The 13,617-nt window shown below is 48.3% G+C and overlaps 1 protein-coding gene across 5 annotated transcripts in view; it reads right to left on the reverse strand.

The window, feature by feature from the left end:
* Positions 1-13,617, reverse strand: part of RGS6 (regulator of G protein signaling 6) — a gene marked incomplete at both ends in the record, with an annotated part of 285,460 nt that overhangs the window by 31,373 nt on the left and 240,470 nt on the right. For all 5 annotated transcript variants that reach the window (XM_082485571.1, XM_082485570.1, XM_082485574.1 and 2 more), the window contains one exon: positions 7,779-7,965. In XM_082485571.1, the coding sequence (XP_082341697.1) occupies positions 7,779-7,965 (187 nt within the window). The remainder of the gene's footprint in view (positions 1-7,778; positions 7,966-13,617) is intronic.

Below are 13,617 nucleotides of genomic sequence, written 5' to 3' on the forward strand. Positions count from 1 at the left end.
ACGGGGGTTTCATTCCAGTTCCCCTTAATGTCTCCAAATCCTCACTAAGACTCCTCTGGATCTGCTTATTCTGGTCCCCGCATTTAGGATTTTACTCTTCTGCATGCGTGAACCAGGCAGGGCCCCTTCCCGAAGCCTCGCCGGTTCCTGGCAGTACTGCCATCTAGCAGGGCCCGGGGTAAACGGGTCTGGCTGCTGCGGGAGCGCCAGGCTTTCCCTGATTTATAGTCTAGAAAAGAGATGTTTCAGGTTGGTAAATGGCACAATAAGGGTCTTGGCCTGAGCGTGAATTGCTCTGGAAAATCTGAGCAATAGCTTTTTTTTTTGGCCACTCTCAAGTTATTTAAGTGACACAATAATTTACACCGACGGTTTTAGCTGGTGCATTTTCTTCACACTCAACCAGGTTGGTTTTGTTACTAAGGAGAAAAAAAAAAAAAGATGAATAATTATACTGTAATATAGACTAACCTCCCTGCTAAAGTGAAAAACATAAAACCTCTTTTCAGGCCACAAATGAAATTACACTGGGCTGAAGGCACAGGAACGTAAGAAAGAGCTTTAGCAGGAGGGATAACTGTAAGCAATGAGAGCTCACTTTGAGTAATACACAGAAATCCTTTGTTTAGCCCTGTAGATACATAGTTGGAAACACAATGTAAATCTTTTGGGGGAACGTGCATTGATAAAAGTAACACATAAATTTAGCTTTGGCTCCTCTGTAAATTGATGAGAACTGGTTTGCTTCATACCTTCAGACGTACAAATGGGAAGGCAGAGCTGCCGGGGGGTCCGCGGCAGACGCAGTGCGGAGGACTACAGAGGCGAAGGGTTGTCGAGCGCTGCGCAGCGAAGGGGTCAGCCTGGTACTGCAGGAGGATTTAGTCCTAAATATAGCAAGGGCTATCCTGGGAGACAAGAGTGGGCTGCTGGGAGTCTAACGCCATACGAGCAGCTTTAGGTTTTGAGAACAATGATCATGGCTAAGAGGCTGATTCTCTCAATATGGGCCAAGTCCTGGCTACTGGCAAAAAGCCCAAGGGAACAGGTTTTCCCTGGGAGGAAGGGACAACCTAGTGTAGCATTTGGAAGATTGGCATCTCTTTTCCAAACAATACAATATCTAGGAGCTGCCACAACAGAGATGGGTTTTTGCGCTCCTATACATGCTGTGGTACAGCCAGGAGATGAAACTACACAAATTTTTGGCCAACACCCTGACATTTGCAAGGCTGTCTGCAGCTTCCTCTTTCTGTCTTCTCTGGTGAAAATTCTGCCAAGGAGCTGAGTTGGGCCGTGGAGAGGAACACACAGAACCCCTCACATAGCCGAAATGAAATTCTGTTGCACTGGGGCAGTCTGTGTCCCATAGGAGACGGTGACAGAGGAGGATGCAGCCCTACAGAAACAAGCAGCGCACAGCTTCCCAGTGAAGGTGGCTATGCTGAGATAAGTATCACCAGCCCTGCTTGGATACCTATCTAGAGAACATACGCTACATAAACTCATGTCTCATCAACATTTTGGCTATAGGATATCTACTGCTATATCACCTTTAAGTGATTGAGCTCAAGCTCTTGGCGTCCATGCTACAAATGCATATCAAAATCTTGCATCTGTTTGTCAGTGAACCCCATCCAGACAGCACACGACATTCACACCTGCTGTGGTCTGAGAAGGTGAAATGTGAAACCCATTGTTGATAAATCTCCCCAGGGATTTTTTTTTTCTTTAAATTGGAAGGGTGAACACTTTAAGACATAACAAACCCTTAGAAAAATTAGAGACTGCAGTGTTCCTGCAGCATGTGGCTTCAGCAGGTGTGGAACCGAGTCATCGGCAAGAACATTCACCCATCGTCCACACTAAGTGGACTCGTGGGGTCCTGGGTAGAAAAGGATGAACTTGCAGGCACTTTCACTCCCGGCTTGGGAGAAACAGAACAGCATCAGCTGCTTCCAGACCTTCACACACAGAGGAAATGCTCTTGCTCTGGATTTGACATGCAGTTGTTTCTTGCATTCAAGAAGTACAGTGCACACTACAGGCAAAAGAGTCCTGGCGTCTGACTGCCGAATTCAATTTTTAAGCAAGCCAGAGACTTTCCCATATAATCCATTTAAAAGTATTTTTTGGAGCTAGGAAATGTCTGGCACATGAGGCACTGTTACTGCATCTGCACGTGGTACTAGCCAGCTTGGCAGGATCGACACCCTGAATAACAGGCAGACTATTGTCCTGTGGGAATATGCTGACTGTTCTTGTCACCCCATTCTCATGATCTTTCCTTTGGAGAGATCTTCTGTCTTCTGTCACCGTATGCACAAGGAGAGACCTCACTCATGACTTCTTCCTAGCCCTTTTCCTGCCTATGTGTGACAGAGGGGCATTAGCTTGGACAGTTGTTTGATCCCCGATGCCTTCAGAGACAGAAAGACAACAGCAAAACAAAGGCTGGACATTAGGTGTTTTTCATATAACATGACTACTAAACCACAAATTAAAACAAAAGGCAAAGGATAAAAGAAGTTCTTTTTGAATGTGATGCGTACGTACATGTAAAAAATAATATTGGGAAAGTAGTAGGACTGAATATCTGCTCTTATGTAGACCTCTGCTTCAAGTCCTTTATTTCCTGCTCTGTGTAGTATCAGGCATGTCAACGTAAGCCTCCACCATCACTTTCCTATTTTGGCTCTGGACACCCGAAGTGCTCTTCTGGGTGTATTTGTGGGGCTCTCGGTTTTAGATCCTGTTTGGTTGTAGATTGTTTTGTGAAATCTACAAGGGAAGCAACTTGCATTTTTGTTTCTGTGTATACCGAATAAACAGCAACAGTAAGGCATTGGGTGAAGGCTGTTTCTACAGTCACTGTAACCCACACAGAGGGAAGGCAACCAGAGTGCGGCATAAGGAAAGATTTTCTCTTCCTGCCCCACAGAATCAGAGCCAAAGGAGGAGAAGAGAACAAAGGTCAAGTCCTTGTGCGGTTCCTAATCTCCACAGGATGGTCCAGGCTCTCAAAAACCACCAGGAGGCTTGGGCACCATCCCTGTGTATATACATAGACGCAGCGCTGCAGTGCTTTCAATTCCTTGTAGCCCAAGCAGTGGGTCTCTGAGCAGCGCTGGTGGACTTGAGCCCCTCTTCGAGGCAGAGCACCTGGGTCTGCCCCATGCCCCTGGCTGACTGCTCGCACTGCCAACCAGAGTGGCTTTGCTGTTACCTCAGTTCTCCATCCTTAGCCACCATGCTTTACAGACACGCGCGTAACTGAGGTGACTGTGTGAAACTTTAAGAAAATAGGAATAACGTTTCTTGAAGTTCTTACATGAAAGGTGATACAGACGCACAATGAATGATTACTTTCACCTTTTCCTTCCATGCTGTGATTTTGCTCAAGACCTACAAAAGGAGTTCTGTATGCCCACTGAATAGGAACCAGGCATACACTCCTCTGTGTGGTTGCTTTCACATCCTGTGCATGCTTGAAAAAACAAAGTCAGCGGAAGAAAGGTCACCCCTCATTTTCCCTTCTCGGTAGAAAATGACATTCCATTTCCAAGAGATCCTTGCTCACACTTGGAGTTTGTTTTTGAATTCAACAAGACCCCGTCAACTTCTGTCAACGCTCCCACCTTCCTGATGGGACCAGAATGCAAGCTGAGGAGTGAGCACTGACGAGTCCTGCAAGGGCTCGTACCTCTATGACAGTCCAGAACAAACTGAACGAACACCCGGGGCAGCTGCGAGCATGAACTGGGCCCAGATCTGGGCCAGGCACATTTCTGGTTTGAGCAGCGTGGAATTTGGCATTATGGTCTAAATCTGCTCTGGAATTAGCCAAGGATCTGCAGAGTACAGTTAAAATCCCTAACTGAGCCGGGATTCGAACTGAATTTCCCTGAATCATCATCACAGAAACAGCAGCCAATAAGCTCAGGTAAAGGAATGTCAATCTAAACCTCTATTTCATGTATTAAAGAAGAAAAAGAAACAAAGCAAACGGGAAAGTAAGTCCAAAGACAACTACATGGCTTACCTTACTTTAGCACGCCTGGCTCTGAAGCCTACCAGTAAATGCCCCTAGAAGCAAACATCACTATCAGGAGACACAATGCATCCTTCTGATACTGGTTCCCAACGCCAAGGGCCCGAGGCAGGGATTAAAGACTTGCTGAAGGCAGAGAGGCGTTTTAGGGGAGGCAAGGAGATGCTTGAAGGTAGATGGGGAAAAAATGTTTAAAAACTAATAACGTGTTGTACGGATAAGCCATAATTGTCACACTCACAGCTCTGGGTTCCCACGTTAAAGATGAATTACTTTGGCTGTCGGCAGCTTCATTAGCCAAAAGAGGCCATTTGGATGGACCCGAACCTATTTACTTTCCAGAGCCGGCTGTGCCTGCTTCATATTGCAGGGCCCCACACTGGTTGTTCAATGATGCTGATAACTCCTGTGGGAGCCTACATCCTGCTAAGTACTTCGCTCTTTAATTGAACTGACCTTTCCCGACGGTGCCCCTTGTATTAAAAGCTGCTTTACTCCCCAGTGAAAATGGTTTGATAATCATAATATTTTACTCAGTGGACAGTTGTTTAAGAGCAGAAAATAATCAACTGAATTGGTAGGCTCGCCTCTGGAGGGGCCCAGCACTAAAATGACAAAAGGTGATGCAGATCAAGAGAGCCGGCAGGGCAGGACAGAGCCAGGGGTGGGAGCTGCGCTGCCCGAGGATGGGGGATGCCAGCAAAGCTGGATGGCTGGGGGAGGCGAGCGCAGGCTCAGCTCGGAGCTGAGGAGAGCCGGCACAGCCTGAGCGGGGCACACGGGGAGCGGGGGCACCCCACAGATGCAGAAAGAGAAGGCGGCTCTGTGCAAGCGGAGCGGTGCCGGGCCACGGAGCGCAGCAGCCACGAGGGACATACAAGAGGGCAAATATCGTAAGGTGAGACGGGGAAATGGCAAAACACTGGCTCCTGTAATACAGGAACCCATCTTAGCCAGAACTCTGTCCGAAATAGTAAATGCATGCCAAATTGAGGTTTGGATTAGGAGTCCTTTGGGTGTGTTTGGAGCTGAGATTTTCAGTGTCACTTTCTTAAACAGAGGAACCATTTGCCTTCAGAGCATGAGTGGCCGTGGGATGAAGAGGTCTTAAGTGAGAGGTATGTTTGTTGCGAGCCCCCTTTTCTCCCCGTTTTATTCTAGGCTAGTTGCTTTACCAGATGGTTGTGCAGCATCTGGGAGAGCTCTGTGGGGCTGGAAGCCAAGGCTGTGCAAAGAAGCACATCCACGTAGACTGTTAAGCACCTGATAACAGATGATGCTTTGCTTTCAACTTACGGTTATAACACATTCGCTAGCCTCAAGCATACTGTGTGCTGCCACACCTTCCCCTTCCCAAGCACAGCAACGTGTTAATTCCCAACGCTTTTTACACAGAATTGGGATTTTGTGGGTCTCCCGGGTCAGCCTGGGAGTGCCCAGGTCTAAGGGTGCCAGAGTCTAGAGGTCTAAAGGTCTAGAGTGCCACATCACCTTCTCCCATTTTTCCACTGCAGGAGCAGCAACTTCATTTTCTCAGTTCAACCAACCCTTTTCTTTCCTCTTAGTTTTAGTGTCTCAGAGCTACAGGCATCCAAAGAATGTGCCGCTCAGTAAACTGAATTTTTTCTTGTTCTTTATTCGCAAGGACATTTCAGTTGTTTTCCTCTTTGTGCTAAAGCTACACAGGACAGGACAACACTCATATTTTCCCTCCCACAGTGGGGTGTTTTGACTGGTTGTGTCTGGTTGAGTCCCCAGGAATGCGGGATGTGTGGGAGCTCTCAGGGGCTCCTGGTGCCAGCGTGCCGAGATAAGGCAGCTGGGCTACAACCTGCCACGGATTCATAGACAACAGAGCCCCCGAGGTGACAGGGTGGACCTGGAGGAGACACCAGGATGGTACCTGGGAGATTCAGAGGACACAAAGGGGGACTTATATTGGCTCCCATGAAGTGGACATGCAAACAAGAAATCTCCCCTCTCCGGGATGAGCCAGTAACAGCCAACATTGCTCCAGCTCCGCCAGGGCACTATGCTCTTCAGCAACGTCCTGTTTCCCCCTGCTTTTGTTAGACAGCTTTCTTAGCTGTCTGGTCAAGCAGTCAGAAACAGCTTGCTTGGCCTTTGGAGAGCTACCAGAAGTCCACTGCACAAGAAGGTAACTGGGTTCACCTTCCACATTGCTCTGTCCTCTCTTGGCACGGGCTCAGTCTCCAAGAGGCAGGCTTGAAGGTCTACCTTCCCTCATACTTCTGTTTCCGTAAACCAAAACAGATGAGTTGAGGACACCCATCAGCATAAAAATCCTCTGAAATAAAATTAACCCAAGGAGCTAAAATTGCAGTCTAACTGCAAGAGCTTCAGCTTGATTTCATCAACTCCCATTTGAATGGCAATTACATTGCGAACTGATCAGTTCAAGCCTAAATCCTCCATGTCGTCTTCTGATTAAATACTCATTGTCTAAACATCCATCATCTTCTCAGTACTTCTACTTATCAATTTAATCAATTCCCCCATTTTTCACCTATCTGCTTTAGCCTGCATTTTGCCATCATAATTTTTTTCAGGTAATGCAAATTTACAGAAGATCTTGTTCGCTATAACTGCAAAGCAAAAAACCACATCTTAGCCAGAATGTCTTCATACTCCCGCATTTCTCAGCTTTAAAAAGAACGTTTAAGTTGCCTGATATTCACAGGGGATTGCCTTGAAACTTTGCGTACATTCCTTCCATGCTGGCCTAAGGAGCAAGATTGCATTCAGGAAAATACAGTATTTGATGCTGGTTTGAAAAATTCATTGCCTAACTTTGTATAAGTGGTCCACAACATCTCCCCTGAGATGGAAATATTTTGTTAGCAGAGTATTTTGAAGAACTGCCTTTGAACGCCAATTCAAAGAAAATATAAGAACAAGGATTCTTTTCATTTGCTGTTGGTTTTACTACATGCTTTTGATAACAACGATTACAAGGAGGATATCTTTTAATTGTGTCCCTGGTAATATTTTCCAAATGATCCTTTCTAGCTTTTTTTTTTTTTAGCCTTTATAAAATGACAGTTTTGCTTTTTCAGAAGGTTATGCAGCTTTATCCTTGCTTGTAGCAGTTTTTCTCAAATTATCTGTTTTCCTAAAGGCATTTTTACAGATAAACTGTACACAGAAATTTCCCTGATAAATCTGGGGCCCTTAGGAGGGAAGGATTAAGCTCACTGCATCGCCTGCTGTCCTATCATTATTCTAAGGTATTGTCTGGCGGACAAGTTTCTAGCTGTGTTGGAGGGAGCTGCTGCATTTGGGGTTTGGCAGGGGGTGATATAATTAGCTATAAATAAGGAATGACAAAAAAGTGTATTAATCGGGATTTTGATACGGTATCAGCCATTCTGTAAATATGACAGAGTTTGGTGACAGGGAGTACAGAGAGCCAAATTGAACTTTATAGCACTCTTTCATCTTTGCTTTCTCTGAGACATGGCTCCAGCTCGCTGCGCCTTGCAGCCTTGTAAATTTTGGAACATTTGTTCCCAGAGGAGCATTAGCCTGTTATAACTGATAGATTCAAAGAAAATATAATTTACCCAGCTTGAAGAGATATCCTCAAAGTCACTTCCAACTGTACCTCTCCTTTCTCTTACAAGTGAGCAGTGACAATGTGATAGTGGAATATCACAGTAAAACTGAGAGTTTTATTAGCAACAGTTCCATAAAACGAAAAGCAAACCTGTGCGTCTTCATATGTGTATCTCCCTGGGTCTTTGACATTTTGGCTTGTTTTCTCGTAGCTGTGGGAATCCAGGTTGATAGCACTTTGGGCCCCAGGAGCTAGAAACTCTTGCCAGATTTCCTCCACTCTGGTGGGTACGTCCTGTAGAGGTTGTTTCTTGAGATCTTGGACAGCCAACCAAAACCTGTACTAGGCAAAAATTGAAATGGGAGAAAAAAGAAAAAGAGAGAAATCTAGGTAAGACTTTGAGGATAAGCCTGGGCAGAGTCCCAAAGCACAGACGTAGAGCCTAACCCCGCAGATGCTGAATTCACAAGACGGCTCTCCATTTAGCATGATTTCAGGGGAAGGCGTGATATGCTTTACACCAAACCCTTATGCTGTGGCTAAGATCAGAACAGCGTCTTTAAGAAGAGATATGTTCTTATTCAAACCACCCCTGCAGAAGTGTGACATTCGGCATGCAAACAGGAAACCTCCAGAGCCGACGCAGCTGGAGGAGAGGAGCGGGCTCTGCCTCCCACAGCCCTGCTGCAAACCACTGGTCATGCCTACCGGCAGGAACGGCCATCTGCAGAAGATGCAAAATGCAGAACAAACTTAATGTTCATGTCATTTCCAGGGTGAAGTTGCAGCACTGGCACTTGGAGAAATCTTCTGGGTTTTTTTACCTTGTAAACTGACCAGCTTTCGGATGGATGCCATGGGAAGAGATCAATATAGAACCTTGTTATGCCCATACTCCAATTTTACAGGGATATTTTCTTGACTAGACCACACTTATGGACTAAAATAAGTTCATAAACATGGAGAACATAATCTCTTTGGTGGCCAAGAGCATAATCCACATGTCAATCTGTGAAATAAACACCCATGGAATGTTTTTGAAAGAGTGCCATGCCTTATCTTTTACCCTAGGGAAAAAAAAACAGGTATTCCGTTGGCGTTGCTGGTTTTGTTTATCTTTGACAGAAATGTGCTCCTTCAGGTGATTAGTTCAGAAGATGCATGGCCCCCAGTAGCCTTTTGTTTTGGCCAGCTCAGCCTTCTTGCAAGAAGATTATCCCCGCAGCCTCTGCCCTGGGTACCCAGGTCCTGCGATACAGCTGAATGGGCACAACAGTGATCTGCAGGGAGTACGGAGGGCTACAGGGCAAATAGGTACAGAAGGGACCTCCGCAGAATAACCGACTTTTTTCTACCCCATTGCAAAGGAGCCCACGACCTGGGGATGACAAGGAGGGCAGGGCTCGCCTTGGCCATCCCTGCCACACGGCGCTCTCCCACACCCGCGTCTGCTCGGCAGACCGTGCGGTGGGGACAGGGTTTGTCGGGGTCACTGCTTGTTCAGGGCATCTGCAGGAGCCGCACAACTTCTTAGAAAATCCTGTGCTCCCCCCTTGTCATTATGGGAGACTACTAAACAAACCAGTTGAACTTTAACTGAAAGCCTGATTTCCCACCCCGAATGATTCAATGCCAGTGCCAGTCTGCTGCCACTAAGACAAATGTTTCCCCTCGGTGGAAGGAGGAAGATACAGTCTCTCCCAAACGAGAATCCTGTTGGCAGTGAGGGAGGGCAGAGGAGCCAGTGGCCCAGTGACTCCTGTGCTGTTTTTGACCCTTGCTTCCTTACCAGCTGCAGGCAGTACCTAACCGGCCCAGAAACACCGGAGTTATCATAACCAAATGAGGCTGCTAACCCATTTAGCCTGGTCCCCTACCTGCAACACAGGAAAATACACAATTCGGAAAAAAAAAAAAAAAAGACATCCACACTGTGTGCAAGGCCAGCTTAAATCCTCCTTGCCTGCCTCCTGTTCCTGCCCTGCAGACAGGCGTCGGGGTGAGGATGCTCCCCGCACCCCTGCCTCCAATGTGGGCAGGCGGTGTTTGCAGGTATGCATATTTTATCTCTTGCTCCACTGCTGCTAAGTCAGCCCCATCTTCTTCTCTCCCCTTTTGCCACTGTCCCTCCCTCTCACCCAAATAATATGCTTAATCCAATCGTGAAGGCTGTGAGAGACAGCAGGAGGCCGCGTCACTGTGCTGGGGGCTGGCACCCCGTCCAGGCAGGATGCGCTGCCTGACCCCACCAGTAAGTCGCAGAGCGACTGCCTGCCCTTTGCAGCGCCGCTCCAGCGTTTGCAGGACTGCTGCACGCACGGGGACCAACGCCGCAGCCCTGACTCACGCAAGCCACTTGATCATATTCCTTCATACAGTTATCCCGGCTCCCTAGCAGGCTGCCGGTAAAGCAGACTGGGGTACACTCAGACACTACACCAGTAGCTACAGAGTCCCATACCGGTGGTGTTGACACAGTGACATTCGGTTTTATAAACTAAAATAGAGTATTTGGGGTTGGTGGAGGGGTGTGTGTGGTTGGCCCTTTTCCATCTTCAAGATGTTAAGTGTGCCTGATGTCCTGCCTTGTTATTTGAACCATAAGTGACACCCCCACTTATCACATGCACACAGAGCGTAAAGGGTGGCACTCACAGTGCAACAATCTGATGCCATATGTGGCTTTCTTTACTTCGAAAATATTTTATCATTCCATTTCAGATGGGATGGGAACATGTGAACGCCGAAAAGGCATAAAGAGAAAAGATGCTAATCATTCCAGAGTAGCTGGGACACTTCAGACAAGCACTTGGCTAGAGAGAACATTTTCTGCTGGCTTATCTTCTGCCCCTGGAGCCGAGGAGGCGGGCTGGGAAAGCATGCTCGTGAGAGAACCGGGTGCACTGTGAAGTGACAGCTTGCCAGAACAGGAGCACCATCCATTTTAATAACCATTTGGCTCAATCTGAAAACCAACCAACCAGACCAACCTGACACTAACAAGAACAAGCTCTTTTTACTGCAAGCGATTGTGAGTTCATGCCCAAGGCTGGATGTCCTCTTCAAGGCAAAGGGGAGTTTTGTCTTGGTAAAAATTTCAAAGTTATTCACTATAGCTGGTATCTGAATATTGAGGAACATCAAAGAGGGGTACCCAGCCCTGCAGCCTCGACTCCAAGGCAAATTCTCTGCCACGAGGAATCATCCTGAAGCCAATGCATAAGCAGGGCTTCCTACGGGATTTATACAGCATTTACAAGAGAGAAGCAGGTATTTCTGTCCAGGAAAAGAGCAGCTACACTATGGCTGTGCTGGAATTTTGCTCAATTACCAGTGAAAATGTAATGCCTGAGTCAGTACTGCAATTTCCAATGCACAAGCCCAGCTTCATGCTCACAAGCAGTCAGGAGAAGATCCCGCGTTGCCTCGCCCCTTTCTCTGGAAGGCACAAGGGCAAATCTCCGGTGGACACCTCTTGCACAGGGCAGGGGAGGAAGGAGATGCCAGCAGGTATCCTCACTGCAGGTGCCCTATGAGCAGAGCAGGACTGGCACAGGGACTGTCTGCACCGAGGGAACAGCAGCATTGATCACAGGTTCTTTGCCCTTTACAAAACAGCATGTAAGATCTGGAGAAGGCTGATAATATGGTGTCCGAAACTGTTGTCAGAGGCATAAACCATTCCAGCCTCATCCAGCATGTAATTAAGCTGCTGTCAGTTGCCGGAGATATCCCGTAATGGCGCTTTACCCTACACAGCCCCCTCAAGGCACAGAGAGCTCCTGGGCCTCAGCACGTCTGCTCTGCCACCCTGCAGGGCACTGCGGAGGGGCTCAGTCACTGTGGGCTGCTGCTGACAGATGTCTCTCGGTGAAAAGACTGCGAGGGAAGGACACGGGGGTACTTCTGAGGTATGTTGTAAAACAAAAATTAATTTTAATACCTGACCAAGAGGCAAACCATGGATGACTGCAGAGCCTGAGAAGAAACTATCAACATAAGGACAGTGTCGTACCCCCATCTTGGGGGAGGACACGATACCCTTGGCTTGAGAGTGAAATCAGCAAGTGACTCTCTGAGTTTGAAGCTCACACTCCTCCCTCCTTGCCTCAGCAGCTCCATGTAAATACCTGGTGCACCTCCCATCTCACATCTCTCACCAGTCACAATCTGGTTCTCCCTTTCACCAAGAGAAAAAACCATCATCTTAACATCACAGTTGGGAGGAGAAATGAATGAAGATAACGGGTATAAATCAACATGCGGTTCAGGCAGGGGAAACATTTGCATCTTTGTGTTGCTTAACGGCCAGATCCTTGGTATGGAGAGCTTGGCGTGGCTGAGACCAGCAGAAACCTGTGCTGCGCGGGGCACGTTGGGGACAGACGGCTGCAGCGAGGCGGTGCGCTAAGGGCAGGGCAGAGCGCTGGTCCTTCACTAATGCAGCATTTCCAAGGAGACGGCAGTGCCGGTGGGAACCAGGGCAAGCTTCCCCCTGCCCAGCTGCTACCCCCCCCCCCCCCCCCCCCCGCCTCCCCTTAATCCTCTGCTCCTCTCCCGAGCCGCCCCCCCTCCCCCCCCAACCTCCGAACCCCTCTTTCCACTGCCTTTCCCTAGTTAGGCGGCACCCGCTCGTTCGCCAGCGAGTAAACGAGATGCCAGAGTGCCCGGAGAGATGCCGGCACCTCCCTCGGGCAACCTCCCTCCCACCCCGGCCGCGGCAGCCCCAACGCGGCTCCGGCAGCGCGGCGCTCTCGGCGGACGGCACCGGGAACGGCACCGGGCGCGGCGCGGAGCTGCGGCGCCCCCTGCTGGCCAGGCGGGGTACAGCCCCGCCACCCCCGACGGGTCGGTCGGTCGCCCCCGGGCACTGCGCCACTCCGCGGGGTCGCCCACCCCTGACACCCCCGCAGCCCCCCAGCCCTCCCGCCGGGCCACCCCTCCCCCCGGCACTGCCCCTCGCAGCGGTCACCACGGAACGAGGGGTCACCGCACAGCACCGTGCCCGGCGTTCGGGTGGGCTTTGGCAGCGGTTAGAAACATCCCCGGTAAACGCTTTTGATTCTAGAGAGGAGGGGAGGGGGGCACGGACGGGACTAGGGTGGGTTTTGCTTAATAGATCTGCTCTTCTCAACGTCCCAACTTTTCATTTCCTGATGAAAACTAAAGGGGGGGGGAGGGAAATATTTGGCAACAAGTTTCAGCCATTAGGGGTCATCTAAGATATAAACACTTTCTGCAGGTACAATTCTTTTCCGGCTAACTCGCTTTTTCAACATATGTTCACAATAACGCACAAAACGCCCGCATTCCTGCATTGCAAGCTTCACAGTGCATTCCCATAAAGCATCATGTGTTCTCTATTTAGGTCTACAAACAGGTGTGCAGTCTCCTTTCCCTTCGGGTAAAATTCCCATGTCCCATATTCCCACTTAGTTGTTTCTGTTTCCAGCTGACACTCTTTTGAAGTTGGGGGGGGGGGGGGAAATCAATCCATCAGTTAGATGAACATCTCAGCAATCTAGAGATGTCTGTCTCGGGAGATTTCCAGGTCATAAAAAATGTATAACAACTCTCTGTTGGCTTTTTTTTTTTTTTTTTAATTGAAGCTTGGCATTTTGTCTGCTGTATTTTGGGTACTTCAAAAATCAACAGAGTCAAAACAAATTGTAGATGAAAGATAGCAACAGAGAGGAGAAAGAAAATAGAGCGAGAAAAAGAGTTAAAATAAAAACAAAGAGAAAAATACCCAACTGACTGGCTTTCCTGCTCTCACATAAATAATGGACAGCCAGTAAATAAATAAGTTACAGAGCTCAGCCGAGCCCAGGAGACTGGTGGACATGATCCTGCAAGTTTATTAGAACACAGAAACACAGCTGGAAGGAGACCCGGGAGGTCACTGAGTCTAGTCTGCCGCTATCTCCGGCCGTGCCTCATTCGAGACCCCCACCGGGACCAATTTTTCTCAGCTAGGAAGATACGGAAA

This window comes from Vanellus vanellus (genome assembly GCF_965231255.1).
Source record: "Vanellus vanellus genome assembly, chromosome: 6".
NCBI classification, from domain to species: Eukaryota; Metazoa; Chordata; class Aves; order Charadriiformes; family Charadriidae; genus Vanellus; species Vanellus vanellus.